We start from the raw sequence: 27428 nt of genomic DNA on the forward strand, positions 1-27428 counted from the left end.
ACCAAACCAAAACAAAACAGAGTACATTCAAAGCCCTGGAAGATATGTTGTACAGTTGGCCCTTGAACAACATGGAGATTAGGGGCGCTGATCCTCCAAAGTCGAAAATCCACATGTAACTTGGAGTATGCCCTCCATATATGCGGTTCCTCCACATCTGTGGATTCAATCAGCTGCAGCTCCTGTAGTATTTACTATTGAAAAAAAAATCCATGTTGTAAGTGGACCTGTGCAGTTCAAACCTGTGTTCAAGGGTCAACTGTGTTTCTCTTTGCCTTTGCTTGCTTGAAATTTGGTGATTACAAAATGATTTACCTGAGCTCACGTCAGGTTCTTGCTATCCTTTAAAACTTAAAAATTTTTTTGGGGAATAGGTTGATATATTCACCTATAAGTCACAATTCAGAGGTACAAAGCAACATGCATAGGGGTTCTATTAGTGAGTGAAGAGTTAAGTCAAAGTAGGCATATTTCATTCATTCCGTAAGCCTTCCTAACGAGAAATCAGTGGGATGTGTGCTGTGGGGAATGCAAGGATGGTTTTTAAAAAGAAATCCAGGACTTGCCCTCAAGAGACTTACAGCCTTGTTTTAGGGGGATGTAGCAGGTATCCTCAGAACCATAATACAAGTAGAAGTGGTAAGTGCCAGAGGGAGAGGTTCAATTCCTTTTTTTAGAATTTTTGGATCTAGAGAAAGCTTTGTGTTCTGTATAGTCTGCCTGCTTCATTCCAGTAGATGACATGGAAGACCGAGGGAGGTCAGGTGCCTTCTTCATGGTCACCCAGCTAGATAGAGCTACCTTTGACAAAGATGACTAGTTTTTATAAAGCAAGCTGCTATTAAAAAATACCTTGAGAGGGCTTCCTTGGTGGTGCAGTGGTTGAGAGTCCGCCTGCTGATGCAGGGGACATGGGTTCGTGTCCCGGTCCGGGAAGATCCCACATGCTGCAGAGCAGCTAGGCCCGTGAGCCATGGCTATTGTGGCTGCGTGTCCGGAGCCTGTGCTCCGCAACGGGAGCGGCCACAACAGTGAGAGGCCCGCGTACCACAAAAAAAAAAAAAAAAAAATACCTTGAGACAAATGACAATGAAAACACAACTGTACAAAATCTATGGGATGCAGCAAAAGCCGTCCTAAGAGGGAACTTCATAGCGACACAGACCTTCCTCAAAGAGACAAGAAAAATCTCAAATAAACAACCTAACCTACCACCTAAAAGAATTAGAAAAAGAACAACAAACAAAACCTGAAGTCAGAAGGAGGGAAATAATAAGGATCAGAGAGGAAATAAATAAAATAGAGATCAAAAAAATGATAAAGCAAGCTGCTGCCTTGTCCTATGTTGACAACTTAGAGGAAACAGTACTTTATATGTGTGAAATCTGGGCTTGGTGAGGGAGGACTTTTGCAGCTTTCTCCAGGTGGGCACTTTGTTTTGAAATCGCCCTTCGAGCAGGTGACAGGTGAATGGTTTTGGGGTATGTCTATACTAGTTCTTGCTGACGTGGGTTTAGGCTTTGTCTCTTTTTTTTAAAAAATTATTAATTTATTTTAATTTATTTTATTTTTGGCTGCGTTGGGTGTTCATTGCTGTATGCAGGCTTTCTCTAGTTGCGGTGAGCAGGGGCTAATCTTCGTTGCTGTGCGTGGGCTTCTCATTGCGGTGGCTTCTCTTGTTGCGGAGCACAGGCTCTAGGTGCCCTGTCTCAGTACTTGCAGCTCACGGGCTCAAGAGTGCAGGCTGAGTAGTTGTGGCACATGGGCTTAGTTGCTTCGCAGCATGTGGGATCTTCCTGGACCAGGGCTCAAACCTGTGTCTGCTGTATTGGCAGGTGGATTCTTAACCACTGTAGCACCAGGGAAGTCCAGGCTTTGTCTCTTTCTCTTTACAACTTTTCTGAGTTCACTTTTAAAAATAGATCATACATTCACATGATTCAAAATTCAAAAGGTACAAAATGAAATACAGTAAACTCTTCCCTACCCCTGTACCCTAGCCAACCTATTCCCTTCCCTGGAAGCAGCTGCAGCCAAGCTTGTTAGCTTCACTTTCCAGAGATAGCATATGAATATATAAGTCAATGCATCTAGATTCAACCCCTTTTAAAAAAAATACCTGCCATGCCCTATTGTGCATCTTGCTTTTTTCTTTTCAGCAGTTTAACCTAATGATCTTTCCATATGAGTGCACAAAGAGCTTCCTCATTCTTTTTTATTTGGTGTTTTTTGTGGCAAACAACTGAATCCACTCCAGATGGTTAAGCCAAAAAGGTATTAGGATTTTTAGGTAACTCATGGAATCGTTTGGAGGGCTGGAAGAAGAGGGCGCATCTAACTTTCCAGAAACAATGGCCAAGCCGTGCATAGTTCTGGTATTCGGTGGGAGCCACCCGTGCTCCTGCCTGTACTGAGCAGCAGGTAGCAGGGATTTGACTGGACTGCAGTTGCTTCCACCATCATCCTGAGCCAGGAAGGCAGCTTCCCCTGCAAAAGTAGAAGCTCTGAGCAGAGTCTCTTGTCTTACACTTCTTACTTCTCAAGCAAAGTCTTGTGTGGGTATTCCCATCAATGGAGACCTGGTCACATGTTTGCAGTTTAGCTGCAAAGGAGCCTAGGAATTGGATTCTCAGCTTTCAAGCTGGGACGTGAGATTTGTAATATGAGAAATTTCTCAGTAGAGAAAGGCTTTTTAAGAGATGATGGGCAATCACAGATATGACAGATCTCTACCAGAGCTGCCTAGAATTCTGTTGTGTGAATGAACCACGATTGATTAATATTTTAGATGATGGACCTCTAGGTGTTTTCAAATCTGTATCTTAGATGATACATATTGAATGAACTTGTACATATGTCATTTTGCTTGTATAAAGTGGAATGTAAATTCCTAGAGGTAGGATCACTAGATCCAAAGTTTGATTATAATTATTATTTTTTATTGTAATTGTTATGGATGTTGCCAAATGGTCTCTCTACTGTTCTGTACTTCCATCGGCAGTGTGTAAGTTCCTAGTTTTTTGCCCAGAGTCTTTTTCCTGTTCAGATTCCATGTGAGCCAGAGTGGCAGGTTGGGTCTTCCCTACTACTGGGGTGAGTTTTGGCCTTGGGCCACAAATGTTGACAAGCTGGATCTGGGGTCGTAACCTCTGCCATTCATTCATTCATTCATCTATCAATTAAATCTTGGCTGGATTCGGTCTGCAATTTAGTATAGGCTCTCTGGTCCTAAATTAAATGGCATCTTGGGGGATCTGAAAGATAATGGAGCTTCCAAAATTGATTTGCAACTTGGGAGTAGCTTACATGTTGGGAGATCTTGGATCATTATGTGTTGACAGATGCATAGGGATGGTTATGAAGAAGAATGGTTATGAAGATTTATAACACCTTCTCCTTTTAAAACTAAAAAGGAAATAAGTGAAATAAGACAGATGAAGACAAATACTGCATGGTATCACTTATATATGGAATCTAAAAAAAAGATAAAAATACGTTGAGCTTATAGAAACAGAATGGAATGGTGGTTGCCAGGGGTTGTGGGGTATAGGAAATAGGGAGAGTCACTGGTGAAAGGGTACAAACTTTCAGCTCTAAGATGAATAAGATACGAGATTCTACTGTATAACATGGTGATTGTAGTTGATAATGGTATTGTGTAAGTGAAATTTGTTTAGAGAGTAGAACTTAAGTGTTCTTACACACACAAAAAAGGTAAATATGAGAGGTGATGAATGTGTCAATTAACTCGATGGTAGGAATCCTTTCACAGTCTATGCGCACATTAAGTCATCACATTGTACACTTTACATATATGGCAATTTTATTTGTCAATTATACTACCTCAATAAGGCTGAGAAAAGCAAAATATCATTTTTAGCATGTGAATTATTGCATAGATTTTGCTCATATCTGAAATATGGCTCCAGTTGGTTGTTGTGGAAGTTTATAGTAATGTAGGAAGCCTTAGTTCAAAAGCTCCTGAAAAATTTAAACAAATGTATATAAATGGGTGGAAAATGGGTGGGGATACATGTGTGTTCTTTTCTTCTACTGGAAATGTTCACTCTTTAAGTTGGAATTTACTTAGTGTGGCTGATTAGTTTAGGAAAATACCTTTCTGCCCGGCTTTGAGCGTATCTGCAGGATGTCATGCCTCTGGGAGGCAGTGTCTTATCAGGGCTTGCTAACCCTCTCTGTAAAGGACCCGGTTGTAAATATTAGGCTTTGTGGGCCAAGAGGCAAAATTGAGGATATTGTATAGGTACTTATATGACAAGAGAGAAAGCAAACTTCCACAAAGTTTTTATTGACACAATTCAAAATATGATAATTGAGTACAAGTGTTTTTTTGCGGGGGTGGGGGATTAATACAGATCTACTAGTAAGAAGCATGGAATTCTTGTTTTGGGGATAACATTTTACCTCACAGAATTCAAAGTTAGTGTTCCCTATCATCAAATTGACTGCAAATGTTCATCTGTAAAAACCATTCTCAGCACATACAAGACCAGGCAGTGGGCCAGATTTGGCTTGTGAACATCAGTTTTCCAACCCCTGATGTAATGGAAAAACCTTTACATTTGGACCCAGGCACATGTAGGTCTGAGTACTGGCTCTGAACCTGTGACCTTGAACATCTCACTGAACTTTCTGAGTTGTGGCATTTATTTGTGCATAAACTGGAGGTAAGGACAGCCACCTCATGGAATAAATATCATCCCCATGTTTGTTACGATTTTTGTGTTAAGATTCCAGTTCTTTAGATGCTGATGTAATTTAGCTAGACTTATTTGCAATTAGTATTGGGCAGAGTCAAAAGCTGATTTGTCAGGGGATAGAATTTTCAAATGGTCTCAATGTACTATGTGAAAATATGTTTTTGCAGTGGAGAGATCTAGCAGTCACCCTCTTAACCAAATGGCCAAGCTTGGCAATTAGTGGTGGGATGTTCTGAAATTATGTATCCCTCACTGTTGTGTACCTCTTACTATATCACAGTACCACCTGTGTGGTGTTCTTGCCAGAAATGTTTGACTTGAATGTTATCCCAAGGAAACAGAAATCCAAAATGTGGAACATTCTGCAGGACAACTGGCCTGAACTCTTGAAAGGATTCAGTGTCAGTGAAGAACGGAGGTGGGATTGTTTTAGATTAGGGAAAGACAGAGGAGGCATAAGATAAAAATGTAATGCACAAACATTGATTAAATCCTGGATGGGAAAAGGGAAATTCAGTTCTATAGGCCATTTTTAAGACGATTGAGGACATGAGAGTATGGACCATATGTTGTGTGATAATATTAATGTTGACTCCCTCAGATGTGGTGATGATGGGGGGATAGTGTAGGAGAATAGTCCTGTTTTGGTAGGTGAATAGTAAACTATTTAGAGGTGGGGGAGGGAGGAAAAAGAGGCAGGGAGGAAAAGGGAGTTGGAGGAGGATGAGAGAGAGAGAAAAGAGTAAGTCGTTTCGTTCAGCACGGCTTACTTCCTGTCTTGGCACTGAGTGTGGTACTTTCAGTGGGGAGGTGCCCAGGATACTTTAATAAGTACTTTCAGGTATTAGTGGGCTTCCGTGTCTGAAATCACACGTGAGCCCTGAATGTCTGTTTTCTCTTTAACGGGATGGGGCTTTGGCTTAGGCATGTGCTGGGGCGCCTCATGTTGGGTGATCAGACCTGGGGGTTCGTATTTTCTCAGGTGGCTCACCCAGGTCCCTCTGGACTGAAAGTCCCTCTTGATATTTAGAACGTTTACATGAGTGGGAAAGGAAAACCCAGGACAGTGGACCTCACTCTTCAGCTCTTTCCCGAGAGGCTGAGGTACAACTTTTACACATGTACTTTAAATCCTCTTTATTTCTGTTTTCGAGGGGGCCTGTATGGAGGCTGGCGTCTCCTGGGGGTATGCTAAGCAGAAGGAGGCTGGAGGCAGAAGGCCGTGATGCATCTTTAGCACACTGAGTGGCTGGAGAACCACTGAGGTGTTCTAGATTGCGAGGCCAAGGGCCAGGGGTAGAGGCCGAGGGCCAGGGCAAGGGTCTGCGGGCCAGGGGTAGGGGCCGAGGGCCAGGGGTGGGGGCCAAGGGCCAGGGGAAGGGGCGGAGGGCCAGGGGTAGGGGTCAAGGGCCAGGGGAAGGGGCGGAGGGCCAGGGGAAGGGGCCGAAGGTCAAGGGAAGGGGCGGAGGGCCAGGGGAAGGGGCCGAGGGTCAGGGGAAGGGGCTGAGGGCCAGGGCAGAGCATGGTGTAGTCTGATCCTGATTCTCTGACCCTGCCTGGTCCCTCCTAGCTGACTGAGCAGGGAGGGGACAGAGCAGCTAATACGCTGTTATATTCCTACAGGAGCTCTTCAGCCTCTATGGTGTGAGATGACTAAAGCCCATTTAGCGGTCACTTGTAAAAGTAATTACAAGATGAGAGAAAGAAGAGCATTCTGGTACTATGGGCTGTAAAAGCCAATTAATTCAACAAACATTCGTTGAGCAACCAACTATGTAGTAAGCATCGTAAAGTGTTAGTCCTGGGGGATACAAATGATAAAGATATACTCTTGCCTTGTGCTGGGCATTTGAGGGGTATGGGAAACAGATGGGATACAGGGGAGACAATGACCAGAATAGTGATTTTGCTCTATTAAAAGGCTAGTGATGTGACAGAAAAGTAGTGAAAAGGACTATGGGAATACAGAATGGAATTGACTGTGGTTTCAAAGATAAGGTTGGTCTTGAGGTGATTTGAAGAAAGAGTCTGGTGGGTAAAGGTGTGGGGAAGGGGGACTTTCCTGGTGGTCCAGTGGGTAAGACTCTGCGCTCCCAATGGAGGGGGCCTGGGTTTGATCCTTGGTCAGGGAACTAGATCCCACATGCATGCCGCAACTAAGAGTCTGCATGCTGCAACTAAGAAGTCCGCATGCCACAACTCAGAAGTCCACATGCCGCAACGAACATCACATGTGCCACAACTAAGACCCAGCGCAGCCGGAAGGAAGGAAGAAAGGGAGGGAGGAAAGAAAAGAAAGAAAGGAAAGAAACATTTAAAAACAAACGAACAAAAAAGAAGTGGGGAGACATCCAGCTTCCAGGTGGGAGACATGCCAGGTGCCGAGAGGCCTGCATGGCTGTCCTGTGTTGAGAGGCCAGTTGGCATCTGGAGTGGCTGCAGCCTTGGATGCAGGAAGGGGAGGAGACAAGCTTGTTGGCAAGGTAGTTTGGGCCAGACGGGAGGGCCTCAAAACCATGCTCAGGGCTCTGGGTTTTACAAGAAAGGGCACGAGGAGCCCCGGAAGCCTGCTTGAGTGGGGGGGGGCGGTCTTGTTTTAATAAGATATCTTGGAGGGAATGTGGAGGATGGTGTGTGAGGTCTCAGGAGTCTGGGGGCCGGACTTGAAGGAGTAGGTTTGTGAGCAGAGACTATGAACTTGGGGAGCTGTGGTGGAGGGAGAATAGAAAATAGGGGTCCACTAATGTTCTTGGAGAATTCTTCCAACCCCTCACGCCAGGACTTTGAATTTTTAAATCTCTCTGAGGATGTCTTTAAAAATACTTGAAGGAGGAAGCTTATTCAAACCTTTGAACAGTTTTGAAAATTTATTACATTTCAGCTCGGAAGGAAAGTATTATTTCAGGCAAACTGGAACGGGTGTGGACTGATTACTCAGCACAGCCACTTAATCTTTCAGAATTAGGTAGGAGGGAAGCTATTTTAGTGGCCTTCCATCTTCTTCCAAAACTTGGTCCAGGTTCCTCCCAAATGGTCAGTGAATTTTTCTGATGCGTGTCCAGCACCCCGACAGTTGAGCGTACATCTGTAGGTTGTGAGGAAGTTGATTTCATCCATTCCTTTTTTTTTTTAATCCCATCTCTTGCCTTCCACCTGAGAAAACAAACATGAGTCCATAGGTTCTTGTTATGTGTTAGAACTTTGCACAATGTGTAACCTAAGATGGGTCCAGCTGAGAGGGTTGCAGGTTTGGAGTTTAGACTAAAGAAGAGGAGTGGAGTCTTTTCATTTTTTCTTTATTTTGAGAAAATCTTGGCAACTGGGACTGTTTGAAGGAGCAGTTACATAAAATATCTCCTGCTAGTTGAGTATCTGGGATAAAGCACCACAATTTTTTCTTTAGATTGCATTAAAACGTTTCTACCCACAATTTAGAACTTTTCCACGGAGAATTTAGATTTAGAACATTTTGAACCTCAATAAAGAAAAAAAAACTTACGGAATTAACCTGCAGTTTGGACTGAGAAGTCTCAAGCTTACGAGATTCCATATGTAAGTTCCAAAGGCCTATAATTTATCATCCTTGCGGCTTGACTATTTCAGAAAGTTCTTGGCATGTCTCATGGAGGTTTGGTGTACAAAGAGCAAGAAGAGTGGCCTATGGGCTTACCTTACTTATGTGTGTATATTCTACATTGGCTACAAAGCAGTGATTCTACTGGTATATGGGAGCAAAGGACAGATTCCAAGGTAAATGAGGCGGTTTACTAATGCCAGATTTGGGTGTTAGTCTTGAAGTACCACAGTGAATATTTTAGCAGCAATTTCAGTTACCTTTAGTTAAGAGCTTTTCTAGTTCTATGTGATAGTTGTGGTAAAGGAAGGTTACCTTGATAATAAATTAGCACTGACTGAAATATAGTTGTTAAGTTGTTCACATGGCAAGGATTACAGTTTCTTAATATTAGGAATTACTCTGTAAGACACCTATATTGATGATGTTAGTTTTTTTCCATGTATAGGCAATCCTGTATCCGAAGATGTGTAATTTATTTATTCACAATAAGGAATGTATTATAAAACTCAATTACTTGAGCTTCCCTGGTGGCGCAGTGGTTGAGAATCCGCCTGCCAATGCAGGGGACACGGGTTCGAGCCCTGGCCCGGGAAGATCCCACATGCCACGGAGCAACTAAGCCTGTGTGCCACAACTACTAAGCCTGCGCTCTAGAGCCCGCAGGCCACGACTACTGAAGCCTGCACACCTAGAGCCTGTGCTGCGCAACAAGAGAAGCGATGACAGTGAGAACCCCGCGCACTGCAACGAAGAGTAGCCCCCGCTCGCGGCTACTAGAGAAAGCCCGCACACAGCAACGAAGACCCAATGCAGTCAGAAAAACAAACAAACAAACAACTCAATTACTTTTTATTTGTGAGGGTTGCTTCATTCACTTGATGGAGAATTTTTTGGACTGTATCCTGTATGCCTATCCTTGCGCTAGGAGATAAATAGAAATTAACCATTGCCCTTGGAGAGAAGACATTTTAATGGGAGGCAGAGATAAATAGATAATTATAATATTTGATAAGTGCTGAAATAGACATTAAAAAGCTTGAATATGGAGAATTTCAAAATGTATACAAACATACACAGTAGGAGGATGAGCCCTCACAAACCCGTCACCCAACTTCAGGCATTTTCAACTCTTGGTAATGCTTGTTTCACCCATACTCTCCAGTTACTCCCTTTCCTCCTTTTATTTTGGAGCAAATCCAAGACAATAAGGTATCATGTGATAGACATTTATAGACATTTGAATAGTCAGAGAGTACACTGGGAAAAGAGAGTATACCTGGTGACTTGAGAAGGAGCTACAGAGTAGTAACATTTGAGTTTAATCTAGTGGGGAGTGAGGATGTTCTAGGTCGAGGTGAATGGGATGGAACCCAACAATTATTGAACACCGTTAAGCATCATATCAGGTTCATTTAGTACATTATTTAATTTTTTCCCTCATAGTCTTATGGGAGAGACAATATCTCTATTTTATCAATATATACGAGGAAACTAGATTTCAGCCTGACCAACCTTGACTTCAAGGCTGTTTAGTTTCCCATCTTCTGCACCGTGTACCTTAGGCACAGAAATGTAGAAGGTCAGGATGTGCTTGGGAAAGCAGGAGAAGCTGAATGCAGCTACAGAATTGTGTGCATGTGTGTGTCCAGAGATGAAACTAGAGAAGCTGCTCAGGGCCAGGTTGTGAAGGAACTTTAATGCTGCACTAAGAAGATAGGATTTTGTCCTGAGGTGGTGGGGATCCAGGCTGAGATGCCTTTAAGCATGAGAACAGTATTGTTAGCTTTTAAAAGGCAGATATGCAGGCACTATGGAGGATGAACTGGAGTTGGAAGATGAGCTGAGGAGAGACTGGTTCGAGAAAATTATTTGTTCAACCACTATTTATTAAGCATAATCAACGTGGCAGGGAAAGGAACTGGTGAGCAAGACATACATCTCCCTATTTCATGGAGCTTAGCCTAGTAGAGAATCAGTTACATGCAAATGGCCTATTGTGATGTGATTTTATAATAAGAAATATATATTTGGTCTTCAACCCAGTTCCTGGCACAGAGCTTCAAAAACCCTTGGGATTTCCTGTGATAAGAGCAATAAAAGTGTCTTTTATGTTAACGAGGTGACTTTTGGAAAAGTCCCTAGGTAACAAGGTTGGAAGCTGCTTCCAGGGAACCAGATGGCTAGAGGGTTGGAACTTTCAGTACTCCCCCGCAATCCCCACCGAAACTGGAAACCATACAGATGTCCAGTGGCAGGGGATAAATAATACTGAGTGACAACAAAAATGAGTGAACCACAGTTTCACTCAACAACTTGGAAGAATGTCACAAACAAGTTTAGAAACAAGCAAGACTAATCTGTAGTATTAGAAGTTAGGAAAATGACGGGTGGGTAGTGACTGAAAGGAGCTTCGAAGGGGGGCTTCTAGAGGCTTGTAAGTTTGGATTTCTTTCATTTTTTTAAAAAAATTATTTATTTGGCTGCGCCGGGTCCTAGCTGGGGCATGCGGGGTCTTCGTTGAGGCACGTGAGATCTAGTTCCCTGACCAGGGATTAAACCCAGGCCCGCTGCATTGGGAGCGTGGAGTCTTAACCACTGGACCACCAGCAAAGTCCCTATTTCTTGATCTGGGTGCTCGTTATGTAGTTGTATTCAATTTGTGAAAACGCATCTAACTACGTACTATACACTTATTTGTATGCTTTTCTGTTTGTATATTATGCTTTTCTATAGGAATATACTTCAATAAAAAGCTAAATATATAAATTATTGGAAAAAAGTTTAAGTTTCAAGAGCAACATTTCTTCTAGAAACAAATTCTGACAATAAGTATTGATGCCTCCTTGTACACCTGAGGAAAACTGACACACTATTATATGAAAGTCACACTTTAAAAAAGAAACCTGTCCCTGTACAGTAATTTGTGTGAATTCTATTAAAAAATAAAATATGTCACGATGGCCAGGTGAGGTATTAGGAAGGATTAAGGCAAGGCAAAGGAGAAGATAGCCTTGATTTGGCAGATGGTTCTGTGATAGATGTGGATGTGGTTAGCATCGAAGATAAGTTTCTGATTTGGGATATGGAATTGTTGATGCCAGCAACTGAGGCGAGGGCTGCTGGAAGATCTGTAGGTTCAAGGATATGTGGGGAAGGGCAAATGAGTAGGGCTTATTTAATTTATGTTATGTCTGAGATGGCTTAGGGTATCCACGTAGAGTTGTCCAGTAGGGTTTTGGAAAAGTGCATGAAGTATCTGAGTTGTTAGGTTTGGAGAGAGCGGTTTGGTGATCATTAGCATTTGGATGGTCACTGAAGCCTGGGGAAAGAATGAGATTACCAAAGAGCAGTGATTCTCAACCTTGGCTGCACATTAGAATTACCTTGAGAGCTTTACGAAAATACCCATGCCTGGGCCACACCACTGACCAATTAAAGCAGAATCTTTGGGGGTGGAGGCTAGGTCTCTATTTTTCAAAAGCTCCTCGGGTTATTCTAATATGCAGCTAGAATGGGAACAAAATAAACAAGTAGACCAAAAAATTAGACAATGGCATGTTTATTGAATGGACACTATTGTGGGCACTATTACTTTAGCTTTCATGAGGTAAGTACCTGTTTACACTTAAGGGGAGACTGAGGCACGAGAGGTAAGTAACTTGCCTTAGGTTATACAGGTAGCCGGTTGGTGCTAGGGCCAGGATTCACACCTAAGTCATTTACTCCAAGAACTTTTCTCTTTACCATAACACCCTATTGCTTCTCCACTCAAGAATGAATCCGGAAGGGTTGAGACTTTGGAATGGCAGTGTGAGAAACTCAGCAGATCCTCTTTCCAGTGAAAGAGCCTCTTAACTGGTAAAAATTGTAAAGGATAATCATTTAAAGTCTCTGGAAATTGACCTGAAGACATACAGCAAACGTAGAAACATTTATTCAAGAAAATCTCCTAAATCTTAGTAAAAACAGTGAGCCAGCAGCCTTTGAGCCACGACCTCTTCCTCTCCCCAACCCCACCAGTTCCACATGGTGGAGGCTCTGTTTTCGGTGGGTCTAGCCGAGAAGACAGGACTCACTCCCCCCAACCCCAGCTCATAGTCTAGGGCTAGGAGAGGTGGACTGTGGGCTACTGGAAGTACCAGAAATACCAACAGGAGAAAGAGAGAGAGGGCCAGAAAAATATTTGAAGAAATAATAGTGAAAAACTACCCGAGTTTGATGACAAACAGTAGTCTTCACATCCAAGAAGCCCAGCTCTGTCCTGACTCCTTCTGTGGCTGCCAGTCTCGCTGTGACTGCAGGCAGGGGATGCCTGCAATACAGTGAAAATACCTGGAATGCGGGTGGGAGAGAATGGAAGTAAGGCCACTTAAAATGCCACAAAGCTTGCTGTTCTTCCTGAGATTCAGCTGTTTTTCTTGAATAAACACTCCCCGCATTGCTGCAGACTTTTGGTTAATTTCCAGAGTTGTGTCCATTTTTGTTGGTTTCTCATTGCTCTGATGGAGGAGAGAATTTTTGGAGACCCTTATTCTGCTATTTTTTGTTGACATCCCAGTTGAATTTCAATAGGAATTTTCTTCAGATTACTTTGTGTCTGTTTATAGTTTGTTCTGAAAGTGTTTGTTAGGTTAATTATTGGAAGTCTAAAACTCTATCCATAGGACCAACTAAGAATAATAATAAAAAATGCACAGTGTATCTTTATAGCAGAATATTATGCAGTTGTTAAAATAAAGTGGTAATTTTAACTGCGCGCTAGAGAAAAATATTCGGGGGATGATGCTAAATGAAAAGCAAGTTGCAAAATAGTATGTGGTATTCTATTTTCATAAAGTTTGAATAAGCAACAAGAAAAACAGGTGTGTGCTATATATATATGCTGAGAACATTTCTAGAAGAAATGTATAGTGTTTTCCTTTGGGGCACCAAAGGGAGTGGGGGTGCTTGTTACTTCTTCACCCCCACTTACTATTATTTGAACTTTTGAGTATCTGTTACTTTGAAGTAACTTTAAAGAAGTCATTGAAGGGACTTCCCTGGTGGTGCGGTGGTTAAGAATCCGCCTGCCAATGCAGGGGACATGGGTTCGAGCCCTGATGCCACATGCCGCGGAGCAACTAAGCCCATGCACCACAACTACTGAGCCTGTGTTCTAGAGCCTGTGAGCCACAACTACTGAAGCCCATGCGTCTAGAGCCCGTGCTCCGCAACGAGAAGCCACCGCCAGGAGAAGACCGTGCACCGCAACGAAGAGTAGCCCCCACTCACTGCAACTAGAGAAAGCCCACGCGTAGCAACGAAGACCCAATGCAGCCAAAAAATAAAATTAAATAAATTTAAAAAATAATTTAAAAAAATAACTCACTTTTAATTTCGATCAACTAGGATAATCCACAAGTAGTGATTATGACTAATCTGTTCTCTCTTCACCCCGGTGACTTTCTAGACTTTAGACTTTGTATGTTACAATCCACCCCCTGAAAAAGTCACTCTTTTGTAAGAAGCTTAACAGCCATTCTTTGTCACCTTTATTTTTATCTTTGAAAGAGGAGGAATAACCACCCAGTCCTGAAACATCACGCGTAGGTAGAATTGAATTATCCAAATTGAAAACCTCCCTGCAAACTGGAGGAAAAAGAATCCAACCAGCGTGTACCCATAGGTTCTCCAGGGACTTTTTGGTTAGTTACCCCATGAAATCCTTGAGATTTCATAATCTATTTTGTCTCATTTTGCTGTTATGAAATGGAGTTTTCAGCATCCCTTCTCTTGTCTGTTTTCAGATCACAGAACTCTGTGGTGCCAAGCGGGTTGGTTATTTTGGTCCAACACAGTTTTACGTTGCCCTGAAATTAATTGCTGCAGCACAGTCTGGCCTCCCCGTGCGGATAGAGAGTATTAAATGTGGTAAGTATCTCCCATTGATACATTTTATTATCCATGACAGGTTTCCTGTTTATGATAACCATTTTTAGTGGGTTTAAGGCCTGTTCTATAAGCATTTGTGGAATTTTTCCTTTCTTCTTCCAACTCTTCTTTAAAGTAAAATAAAACTTACCAGGTATCTTAGTGTTTTTTTTTCTTTTTTAATGAGAAAAAAATTCAGAGAGTGACCTGAGATTAGTTCCTTTTAACTCACTTGCAGTTAAAAATAGATATAGTTCTTTAGCCGGCAAAGATTGGGACGGGGATTCTAGAGCCTGTGGCAAAATAATAAGACCGTTTAATTTTCCACTCGAGGAATCTATAATGTCGTTTAAGGCTCTATTAGGGCTGAGTAACTAGGAGAATTTGAGTGGAACTGCCCCTTCTGTCTCTCTTCTTTCCCTGCCAGGCACGTCAGGTATGATCATCTTTTAATCTCCCAATTCCCAAAGCACTGTTTTCATGATTGTTAAGTACTCGGGGGCTACCAAGATTTTTGCAGAATGAATTTATCTTCTCAAAGTTTTGATTTACCATTTTCTTACCTTGCTATCCCTGCCCCCAACCCAGGACATACTTGAGCACTTAAACCAAAAGTAAAGCCCCAAACTCTTAGCATCATTTGCACTGCTTCAGTACTGGTTTTACCAGGCTGTTTAAAGAAGGTGATTATTCAGTGGATGTTCTGAGGTCCTTTTTTAGTTCACTCTGATATGAATTACTTTCCTATGGCCACACAGCTATGCAGGAACTTTGTCCTTTTCCTCATTTTGAGATAAAAATGACTCCGCTGTTCCTACCTGTTCTGTGAAGTCCCTGGTGGACCTCGACGTGGGTTGAGGATTTATGGTTAGTCCATGACAACCTTGTAGGACAGCTGCAAATAGCAGAGAAGATTCTGATAGCTTGACTATGGGAAATGAAACCTTTTTACACTAACCATCAGGAGGCCGCAATCATCCTGCTAACCTTTATTAAAGGCTTAGTGGGTGTCAGACACTGTCTCATTTAGTCCTCATGACATCTACCTAAATTAGATAATTGTGTCAGTTTCCATTGCCTTCGATAAGCTGTGATAACAAGTACCATTGAAATCTCAGTGCCTAATGGAATAAAGGCTCGCTTCCTGCTTTGCGGTGGGTCAGGTTGAGTAACTTGCCTAAGGATTGTAAGGTTCTAACCAGCTCTAGCCAGGAGCTCAGCCTCCAGTTCCCGTGCTCTTCATTGCTATGCAGAGTAGTCTCTTCTTGATGATTCTTTCTGTTTAGTAAGGTGCTGACTCTAATCTGTAATCCTGGATGTTTTCCGAATGGGAAAAGAAATCTGACCCTCAAAGCATCCCTCAGTATTAGAAAATTTGGTTCCAAAATAGGTTTCATGATGAAGTATTATTTCAGTGGCCGGTTTGGTGTCTAATGGTCACTGCTATCATTCACTTGCTGTGATTAGTTCAAAGTTACAGCTCACTGAATTTCGATTTGTGGTAGGCAGTGATAGTTTCCATTCCATTGTAAATGGTCATTAAGCTTTATTGTAGTATCCCCCAACTTCATCTTCTGGAAGAGTTAAGAGCTGCTTTATTGTATAAAAGAATAAACTTCTGACACCTTTGTTGCTTATATTTGGTTAGACTGAAGTCTTTTACCTGATTTGTGCTCAGATCTACAGCTTAATTTCCTGGGGGGGCGGGGTGGAAGAGATGGACTAAGTTATCACTTGTGTAAAGGATTAACCCTTTTCCCAAATACAAGGCTTTCTCCATTGTATTTTATAAATCCTGATGCTGCCTTTTACCTCTGAGGGTTTAAGTATACTCAGAGTTAATTCTGAATTTCCTTCCTTCATTTAAAGATTTATTAAGTGATAGTTATTTGTAGTCAGCATATGTTGAGTAAGGATGAGGGCAAGACAGGGCCAAACTTTGAGCTGCTACTTAGCATTTTCCGATTTGTTGCTTGAAATCCATTAGCTTAATGTTTGATGACACAAACCTTGAAGGCCAAAGAGAATGCTCTCTGAGAACCTAATCTGAAAGGCTGCTACCTTTAAAAGGCCCTATCACACCTAAGGAGTTGTGAGTCTACCCTTCCTTCTGTAAGAGTCATACCCTTATTTCATGAATGACATGTGCCTGTGTGTATGTTAACCTCTAACCCCTAGCCATTCCCATTTTGCTGAATACCCTTACCATATGCAGTTGCTTAAGCCAGAAACTTAGAAGCCATTCTTTTTTTTTTTTGATATTTATTTTTTCTTATTTTATGGCTGCACTGCACAGCATGTGGGTAGAAGCCCTTCTTGATTCCCCCTTTTCCTTCATTCACAATATAATCCATCAAAATCCACTGCCCATTCCCTCCATCTCTCTGCTTCTGCTGGACCAGGCCACCTGTAGCCACACCTGAGCACCACGATGATTGTCATTGGTTTCTTGGCCTTCTCTATTCTCTACACCAGTCTCTCTTCCCACACAGCGGTAAGAGTGGTCTTTTCAAAATAGCCACCAGATCATTTTATCCAGCTTCTTGAAACCCTCCCAGTGGTTGCTTGTTGTACATAGTGCTAAGTTCGGAGTCCCTGCACTGTTCTGTAAGGCCCTGCATAACCTAGTCTCTGCCTACTTCTCCATCCTCATCTCAAACCTCTTCTTCTTGCTTGCAGTCTGTCCCCCAGCCTCACTGGCCTTCTAGCCATTTCTGGGCCACCTCTTTTCCTGTTGTAGGAAAGACCATATGTTATGTCAAGGTGTTGGGTTGCTAGCGGTCTGTTCTTCCCCCTCTCCTTCCCATGCTGGCTCCTCCTCCTTATTCTTCAGGATTCTGAGGCCGCCCCCACCATCCTTTCTAAAGTATGTCCTGTCAAATTAATTCATCAACAAAGGAACCAGCATGTAGTAAAGCTGGTTCAAGAAAGTCAGAAGTATTTATAGTCATGGAAAGAAAGAATGCTGGAATAAGATTGCTAAATTACATATAAAATTGATTAATGCCCTACAGCGCAATAAAACTGTAACTGGGTTATTATACTCTTTTCTAAGATAAAATTCATTTGCATTGCTGTCAGACAAGAAGTATTTGTTAGCTAACAGTTTTCTACAAGTTAATATCTACCCTTTCAGAATTGTAAAATGCCTAATCAAGAGTAAATAGTAACTTAAAAAGCACACATCCCTAGGGAATGAGGTACTCCTTGGATGGGCCCATTAGATAATGCTAGGTAATGTGGCAGGCCCCTCCCTACTTTATTCTCTCTCACCGCCTGCTCCTTCATAGCACTTTTATCAGAGTTTGTAAATACTCCTTTACAGGTTTGACAAGTTTTTTGTCTGTCTTCCTTAGCAGTCTGCAAGTCCAAGGGGAAAGGAGGAGCTTCTGGTAATCCCTGCACTGAGGGGCCTTGTGGGTACTCAGAGCATGTTTGTTGAATGAATGAATGAATGAATGAATGACTGAATGAATGAAGACATAAATGCCTGTGCATGGGGAGCGAGTCTTAATCAGCTGCCACTCTTTAAACTCAAACATTTGGAATTCAGGTTCACCTGGAACTCCTGAGGGATGCCTACAGAAGTCATCTTTCTCAGGCTTTGGTTCCCACCCTCGTCTGCCCTTGAGAATCATCTGGGTAACTTTTTTTTTTTTTTTTTTTTGCGGTACGTGGGCCTCTCACTGTTGTGGCCTCTCCTGTTGCGGAGCACAGGCTCCGGACGCACAGGCTCAGCGGCCATGGCTCACGGGCCCAGCCGCTCCGCGGCATGTGGGATCTTCCGGACCGGGGCACGAACCCGCGTCCCCTGCATCAGCAGGCGGACTCTCAACCACTGCGCCACCAGGGAAGCCCCATCTGGGTAACTTTAAATGCAAAATAAAAAATACGAGTACCTGGGGCCACCTGCAGAAATTATCATTAAATTAGCCTGGCGTGTGGCCTGAGCGAGGGGGGGGGTTTTCAGAGCTCCCCAGGTGATTCTTCTGTGGAGCCAGGGTTCAGAGTGACTTCTAAAGACAGCTGGGTGGAGTATTTTCAGGAGCTTTGCTTAAGCTCTGAGTACAGATTTGGTCACATCAGGGCCTGAACTGGGGGTAGGCAAGAGGCGCCCAGGGTGTATAACTCCCTGCGCTCGCTCCCCGGGCCCTGCAAGTGCTGACACTGCCTTTCCACGGCCCTGAGAGGGCTGGCCCCAGGCTTCTCTCTGGCCTCACCCTAGTGGGAGCTGGGGCGACACGTTTGGTGAAAGCTGACTTAGAAGTGCGGACGGCGGGTGTGAAGTTCAGGGCCAGCAGAGAATTCCTGCAGAGGAAACCACGTGCGAACATTTGCCCTGGGAGCTCCTGTACCTTCCTCCTTTCTGAAGACAGGCCAAGAGTGGGTGTGAGGACCGAGGGAAGGTGTAGCGGGGTCAAGAGTAGGGTTTTGAAGCTTTTTGGTGCCATGGGCCCCTTTGGCAGTGTGAAGCTTCTGGACCCCTTCTTGGGGTAATGTTTTTGTTTTTTTTAAAAAAATTTTTATTGGAGTATAGTTGCTTTACAATGTTGTGTTGTGCTGTTCAGCAAAGTGAACCAGCTCTACGTACACATATATCCCCTTATTTTTGGATTTCCTTCCCATTTAGGTCACCACAGAGCAGTGAGTAGAGTTCCCTGTGCTATACAGCAGGCTCTCATTAGTTCTCTATTTTATACATAGTACTGTATCTATGTCACTCCCAATCCACCAATTTGTGCCCCCCCCCACTTCCCCCCTTGGTAGCCATACGTTTTTTTCTCTACATCTGTGTCTCTGTTTTGGAGTAATATTTTAAATGCGTACAACGATGTGGGATTATAAAGGAAACCAATTAAAACTGACCCTTGAACAACTGGAGGGTTAATCCATGTATAATTTATAGTCGGCCCTCCATATCCGCGGTTCCTCCGCATCCATGGACCCAGCCAGCCGCAGACCGTGTAGTTCTGTAGTATTTACTCTTGAAAAATATCTGCGTATAAGTGGACTCACAGTGTTCAAAGCTGCATTGTTCAAGGGTCAACTGTATTTTGAAATTAAAACTGAGATATTTAAAAAAGTTGTTATATAGCAGTATACATGCTTCTTTATTAATGTATTAAATAAAAGATCTGTGATCCAAATAACTAGCATACTTTCAGAGTAGTGATGAACATAAACAGTACTTCAGGATGTCCACAGCAACTGTAATGTGATATAAAAATATCTGATTTCGGCGGGTGACAAAGTTGCAAGCACTGCTGACGATATTACAGCAGTTCATTGCTTACATTCATAATTGAAAGAAATGCTAACTTACGGTTAGGGTAGGGAGAATAAAGATGTAATTTACTTTCTTATCCAACATGACAGACCCCTTGATTTTTTTCCACAGCCCCTTTAAAGGGGAGTCTCTGAACCCCAGTAGTGCAATAATGTGATTCATGTGGTTTCTAGGGCTGTGTTCCTCATTCCTGACCTGGTGGTAGTCTGGCACAGTCTGCAGGGAAAGGAGAAAGAATTAGGACAAAGGAGTGAGTTATTTATAAAAGGAAATGTGTTCAATTTTAAGATGGTCTTTTTGGTTTCCTTTTGTTAAATGCTCTTTTATGAAATTGATAATGGATAACTGTAACTTACCATCACCCCTCCAAAAAATTATAAGATCAGCCTTCCCGCAGCAGCCTTTACCTGCTCATCTAGCTATCTAGCTTCCCATTTCCAAATTAGCAACAAATTTTTCCAAATTAACAGGTGGATAGCGCAGGTAGGCGATTATAAGGCTTTGATCAACCCAGGTTTGGGTTAGTAAGACCAACCTGATGTTTTCCCAAAGTAACTTAAGGAAAATGTGTGGGTTTGGCTTCACTTTGGAATTACTGAACATCGTTGTCATTAATTTTTGTTAACCTATAAGTAACTGGTATAAGTGGATGGGCGATGAAAAGTAGTGGGAAGAGAAGGGAGCCCCAGGAGGCCAGGAGTGTTGTTAAGGCTGTAGCTCTGCCGCCATTTTGCTGCATGAGTAAGACAAGACCCACCCTCCCCTTCTTGGGCTTAGTTCCTCACCTGTAAGATGTGGATACTTCCAGTAGATTCTCTCTAGACCATTTCCCCCTCTGACACGCCACAGTTTCAGCCTGAATGTTCAAACCTGCAATACAAAGACTATTTTAATTTTCAGGATGACAGTGTAGCCTAGTGGCTAAGAGTGTAGGCCCTAGCAGTAGACTACCTGATTTTGAATCCCTGCTCCATCACTCTTTATTTGTGTACCCTCAGGCAAGTTTCTTAATCTCTTTGAGCTTAAATGGCTCACCTGGAGAAGGGGTATACCAGTAGTAGCTGCCTTGTAGTGTTTTTCGGCCAACCATCTAAACTGTGCTGTCTCATATGGTAGTCACTAGCCACGTGCGGCTGGCTACTGAGCATTAAAAATGTGTGTAGTGCGAGTGAGGAATTGAATTTTTAATTAAATTAATAATTAATTTAAATTATTTAAAATTTAAAAGTCAATTAATGTAAAATATTTTTCCATTAAATGCAAGTGTATTGTTTTAGTAAGACTACATTTTACTTGAACCACTGTATTGTGTAAGACAGGGGTCAGCAAACTTTTCCTGTAAAGGGCTAAGTAGTGGATATTTTAGGCTTTGTGAGCCATATGGCCTTTGTTGCAAATATCCAACTCTGCCCCAGAACTGTGAAAGCAGAAGTGGACAATATGTAAACAAAAGAGTGTGGCTGTGTTCCAGTGAAACTATTTATGGACATTGAAATTTGTATTTCATAATTTTCACGTCCTGAAATATTTTTCTTTTGATGTTTTCCAAACACTCAAAAATGTAAAACCCATTCTTTTTTTTTTTTAAATTTATTTATTTATTTGGCCATGTTGGGTCTTTGTTTCTGTGCGTGGGCTTTCTCTAGTTGCGGCGAGCGGGGGCCACTCTTCATCACGGTGCGTGGGCCTCTCACTATCACGGCCTCTCTTGTTGCGGAGCACAGGCTCCAGACGCGCAGGCTCAGTAGTTGTGGCGCATGGGCTTAGTTGCTCCGCGGCATGTGGGATCTTCCCAGACCAGGGCTCGAACCCGTGTCCCCTGCATTGGCAGGCAGATTCTCAACCACTGTGCCACCAGGGAAGCCCAAACCCATTCTTTTTTTAATGGTAATGCTATTTTTTAAAACTGAAGTATACCTTGATGTACAATATTATATAAGTTACAGGTATACGGTATAGTGAGTCACAATTTTTTAAGGTTATACTCCATTTGTAGTTATTATAAAACATTGGCTATATTCCCTCTGTTGTACAATACATCCTTATAGCTTATTTTGTACATAATAATAGGCAGCAGGTTGAATGTGGTCCATAGGTATATCCCCAAGATAAATGAATTCATGTCTGTCAAAAACCATTTATAAGAATGTTCACAGCAGCTATATTCCTAATGGCTCCAAACTGGAAACAACCCAAATGTTCATCACAGGACACTGGATTTAAAAAATTTCAATGTATTCATAAAAATAGATTATTCCATAGCAATGGAAAAGAATGAACTGTGTCTTTGGATGATTATGTGGTGCATTGGATGATTATCACAGACAAAGTGTTGGTCAGAGAAGGTGGTCACAAAGATTAATATTGTATGATTCCATTATGTGAAGTTCTATAATGGCAAAGTTAATCTGTGGATTTAGAAATTAGAATAGGTTGCTAAGTGGGACAAGGCGAGGGGATTAACTAGAAAGGGATATGAAGGCAAATTCTATATGATGGAAATGTATCTTAATTTGGGTGTTTGCTATGAGCTTATACATACATTTGTTAAAAGTCTTCAAGTGGTACACTTAAGCTTTATGTAAATCATCCCTTCATACAAAATACTCCTTACGTAATTTAAGAAGAAACCAGTTAGTTGTTAACATTTAACATTATAGTATTTCTTAGTCAAATCCAGATTTCTGGCCATAATGGTCCATATTCCTTCATAGCAACCATCAGCCAAACTGTGCTGTTCCAGTAGGGCAGCCAGTAGCCACACTACTGCGGCGCCTGAGTGCCTGAGATGTGGTGTATCTGAATTGAGGTCTGTGGTACAGGTAAGTACACATGGGGGTTTGAAGCATTAGTCTGAAAAAAGAATGTAAACTATTACATTAATTTTTATCTTGATCACATGCTGTAATCTATAACATTGGGTTAAAATACACTAAATTAATTTCATCTGTATCTTTTGTGTTTTTTCAACGTTAAAAAATTTTAATTGTGACAAAATATATAGAACATAAAATTTACCATCTTCACCATTTTTAAGTGTACAGTTCAGTAGTGTTTAGTATATTCACGTTGTTGTGCGACCAGTCTCCCCACCTTGCAAAATGGAAACTCCGCCCCCGTTAAACAACTCCCCACTCCCCTTCACCCCCGGCCCCTGGCACCCACCATTCTACTTTCTGTTTTTACGAGTTTGACGATTGATCCCTCATGTAAGTGAAACGATGCAGTATTTGTTTTTTTGTCACTGGCTTCTTTACTTAACATTTTTTTTTGGTAATGTAGCTACTACACAATTTACAATGATATATGTGGCTGACATTATATTTCCAGTGGACAGCGTTGGAGGACACTGCACAGCAGCTGCCACTTTGTAATTTGCCATTTGTTACTGCATTTATGCTGCTTATGTTTCTTTTAATGAATTGGAGAGATTGAAGTATTTCTTATATTCATGACTCCATCAAACGTGGGAAAACAAAGGATTTTTTCCCTTAGAGGGTCACATGTTTAAAAAAGGAGAGGCATAGTTCTCTTTGTGGAAGGGAAAAATAGTCATTTCTATTTAATATACAAAGCATTTCTGTGTTCAAAGAATACAACGTAAGATGCCATTGTGAAACAAATGATTGCTGTGCTCATGGTGTCCTTGGCCCTTATCAGTATTTCATTTGAACTCTTGATGTGTTTCTTGGTGTTAATTCAGTTTGGGAGAAAAGATTCTAAACAACTACTACAAATAAATCTTCTCCTGTGATTACTTGACATAAATCACTGGATAGCAGGTACTTTATTGATTAATTTTCTAATAAAGTTGCACTGTTACATTTGGTGTACACATGACTAGGAAACAACATTTAGACTGAACATCGACAAACTAGAGTTTTACTTTCACTTTTTAAAAGCTTGCAGCATTAAAAAAAAAAAAGCTTGCAGCAGCTTAAGAAAAATAGCACCTTCATTAACCTTTTCAATGATAGGGATATCATTATATATGGTTACAGTTCTGTTAAGTGAGAGTTGTTTAAAATCTTGTAAACAAAGAAAGTACGAGCGAAATTCAGCTGTATTTTGTCTTTTGTTACCGGCGGGGGGAGGGAGGTTCTTTCCCAGGTGAACAATTTTGGAGAAGTGCCATAGCCAGGGAAGGAGAGCGTGTGACGTGACGGTGTCCTAAAGGACAGCTGGGGGCTCTAGTGTAATAGTTGATATTCATCAGCCGGGTTTGTGTTCCACTGCTCCCAGAGTTATCTGTTGAACACCAGTGAAACGCTGGTCAGGGAGCTTACAAATGCCAAGCATTTACTTCTTTTCTCCCTCAAATAGGGCTTGGAAGTAGCATCATCCTCTCATGGGCAGATTAGAGTGCAAGTTATTTTATGTGATCTCGTTCCATGTGTTTTAGATCCTTTTTGCAGACTGAGTTGAAACAAATACCTTTCTGAGAAGAGAACCATAGGATTAGCTGATATTTGATTTACTAAGAATCTAGACTTTCTTTTTTCTTGCCTTTTTTCTTTTGAAGTCCATTCCTGCCTTGAGTGTTGGAGAGCTGCCATGGTTAGGGAAGAGTAAAACATTAAAAATGGTGGCCATCCTGTCTTTAGAGGAAAGTCTTGGTTTAATTTTCCAGATTGGTTATTCTATTTATGTCTCTTGGGCCCTTGGCTGATTGATCACGCAGGGATTTGTCATATTGCCTACTTCTTTAAATCAAATGTGGACATAGCAACTAAAAATAAACATGATGTGGATATTAGAGAACCAGGGGCCTTCTTTGCCTGGGGAGCTGGGATACTGCTTGCTGTTGCTAAGAGGTTTTCTGGCTTTAGCACAGCTTCAATCATTGGAAGTGCAGCTGTGTTTTTGGAAGAGGGAGCTAAGGGAAGGCAGAGGCACACTGATGAGTATTATCCGGAACAATGGATCCAGATGCAAATCATTATGCCTAATCCAGAATATTATACCCATTTTTGGCATTCTTGTGCTGTGTTGTGTGTGATTTGCTGTGCTGAGAACTCGAAGTGTGCCAAAGTATCATTTCTGTTTTCAGAATAGTTTTGTTAGAAATTTGAAAGCTAAGTAAATATACCAGACAGTTGGGTTTCAGCTCTTTGTGGCATAGTGTAGCTAATGGTTTTGACAGTAGAATCTGACTGAACGTTGGACTGATTGCTCTAACTTTATACCATTTTCCTTATTCCATTATGAAAAGACAACTGGAGATTGAGTGTGAAAATTCTTTAAGCAATGACATAAGGTGAGAAAGTGTTGTATGCAGTAGGTTTGTCCTGGGAATGAGGGGCCTTTCTGTAGGTCAGCAGCACTGGCTGGTGAAGAGCCAGCTCTGCCACAGATGAGCTGTGTCTTCTTAGCTCCTTCTGCTCTGTTTCCACATCTATAAAAGGAGGCTAATGATCATCTTACTGTAGTGAGTTGTGAGGATTAAATGAGTTAATATTTGCAGATCTTAATACAGTGTCTGGCATATAATAAGCACTATATAAGTTCTGCCTGCTACTGTTTGTCACTTGATACTGAGTTCTACGATGTCACATCCTTTTTCTTGGTGCCGAACTGAAGACTGAAGTGGGAGATCTGTCCAAAACCTGAATTTGTTCTGCGATGATTCAACAGCATTTAAAAACGTTGAGCCAGGATACCGTGTTAAACTGTAGCATTTTTCTGTTATGACATTATTATAGGAGTCCTTATTGTGTTGAAATCAAATTTAATCTATATTTAGTGTTCTGGAATTTTTCCTCAAAAGTGACTCATCTTTTGGCCATTGAGTTCCCTTTTTTGCAGTTTTCAAATAAAGTCTCACTTGAGCTTCTCTGATTCTGCTCCTAAAGAACTGCCGCTGCCTCGCTTTATGATGTCAAAAACTGATGCTGAGATCCGGTTTGGGAACATGGCTGAGCTGCATGGAACTAAAGTTCAGATTCCATATTTAATCACAGAAAAAAATACCTTCAAAAGAATGGATGATGAGGATAAACAGGTAAATAGTCTGATCAGGCATGTCTGTTTGCTTTTGACCATGAATCCTCACAGAGCAGTGCCTCTTAGCTGCTGTCAAGCTTCCAGTGAATTGCACCATCTGGGTTACAATTATAGACTTGGAAGTGAGCCAGTAAAGTTTCCTTGTAGCAAGGAGAAGAGGCTGACGCATAGAAATTACCATTACCATGAGCCACCTATGGGCCATTTAGAGCTTACTTTAATGTAGAATTGTGTCTCAAGTAAGGCTACTGATTGAACACACTTATTTGATGTCTCTAATCACCATTTCCAAATGGGTTCTTCGAAATGTAACTTCTAGGAGTGTTTAATAAGTCCTTTCTTCCAAAAAAACCTGGAGAAAAGGTTTCTCTGGTTAAATATGTTTGGAGAATGCTGCTTCATGGCCTATTCTTGGGGGAAAGGCTAAATACTCAGTCTTAGACGTTCACAGTGCACATTAGCACAGTAAAAGCCCTGAGAAGTCCTGCAATAAAGAGACATGGAGATCGGCATGTACTAAACTCCTTTCACCAGGGAATCCCTTCTTGGGGAGCATGTTTGGAGTGCCGTGTTGGGAAATGCTGCCATTACATGTGTAGCCGGAACAAGAATAGGGTGGATGGGCTTTTAAAATTAGACCACTATTTGCAATAGTCAGATAGTGACTGGTAGAGACCAAAGTGTAAATTCCAGATGAGTGAGCCTATCAAGAAGAGGTAAAATAGACTTACACATTAGTGAACCCTCAGGGCATCAGGGTACATCCCATACTTCCAATGAAGATAAGATACTGAATTATGCAGAAAAGTCAAATTATATTCAATTATAGTATCTTCTATAAGGAAGAGAAATCTGTTATGTTTAGGAAGACCAATCAAAATGTTTTCAAATGCAAAACAATTAAAGGATTAAGTTGGAAAACTAATGTATATGGCTCACCCTGATAATGCTGGATATTTGAGGTATCGTTGCAGAAGTTTCATATTTAAGTTAGGTGTAGCATGTTCTGTTGCTTTCATAATTCTCATATGTTTAAACTAGTTCTTCAGGGATTGATTGATTGATTGATTTTATTTTATTTTTTTTTAGGGATTTAGATTAAAAAGGTGTACAGGCGCATACCTTGGAGGTAGTGCGGGTTCCATTCCAGACCGCCACAATAAAGCGAGTCACACGACTTTTTGGTTTCCCAGTGCATACAGAAGTTACATTTACACTATACTGTAGTCTACTAAGTGTGCAAGAGCATTAGGGCTAAAAAAAACCCCAATGTATATACCTTAATTAAAAAAATATTTTATTGCTAAAAACTGCTGTCATCTTAGCAAGTAGTAGTAGCATCAAAGATCACTGATCACAGATTACCTTAAAAATACAATGGTAATGAAAACGTTTGAAATATTTGTAAGAATTACCAAAATGTGACACAGGGACGTGAAGTGAGCAAATGCTTTTGGAAAAATAGCGCCAATAAACTTGCTCGATGCAGCGTTGCCACAAACCTTCAATTTGTTAAAAAAAAAAAAGAGTAATATCTGTGAAGTGCAATAAAATGAGGTATGCCTGTATCAGAATCTTCAGCCAATACTCTTTGGCATGTTTTCCCACCAGCATTTGGAGAGGAATGAGGGTCCACTATCCCAGGATAGTTGGATGCCCTGGGAACTTTCCAGGCCCATCGCCTGGCTGCGTGATTGAGGACACATCCTTTCACTTCAGTCTGGGCTTATGCTAGGCCCACCCAGTCTGTGGGTGTGAGCTTACAATTCAAAGCAAATATTCTTTTCTTTTACTTGAAAAAGAGTACTTGATTAGTATCTCAGATTGCATTATTATTATTATTTTTGACTAAGAGCACCTATATAGTCTCTATATTGATGAAAAGTACTGTTTCCTTGTTACTTGGGTATTCCAAAGTTACCAGTCTATT

General features: G+C 41.6%; 1 protein-coding gene across 2 annotated transcripts in view; it reads left to right on the forward strand.

Annotated features, from left to right (window-relative positions):
- REPS2 (RALBP1 associated Eps domain containing 2) overlaps window positions 1–27428 on the forward strand; it is a 233805-nt gene that overhangs the window by 52763 nt on the left and 153614 nt on the right. For both annotated transcript variants that reach the window (XM_029239934.1, XM_029239935.1), the window contains exons 2-3: window positions 14085–14208; window positions 25348–25496. In XM_029239934.1, coding sequence (XP_029095767.1) covers window positions 14085–14208; window positions 25348–25496 — 273 coding nt within the window. The remainder of the gene's footprint in view (window positions 1–14084; window positions 14209–25347; window positions 25497–27428) is intronic.

Source organism: Monodon monoceros, unplaced genomic scaffold, assembly GCF_005190385.1.
Source record: "Monodon monoceros isolate NGI ecotype Baffin Bay Population unplaced genomic scaffold, NGI_Narwhal_1 Super_Scaffold_22, whole genome shotgun sequence".
Taxonomy (NCBI): domain Eukaryota; kingdom Metazoa; phylum Chordata; class Mammalia; order Artiodactyla; family Monodontidae; genus Monodon; species Monodon monoceros.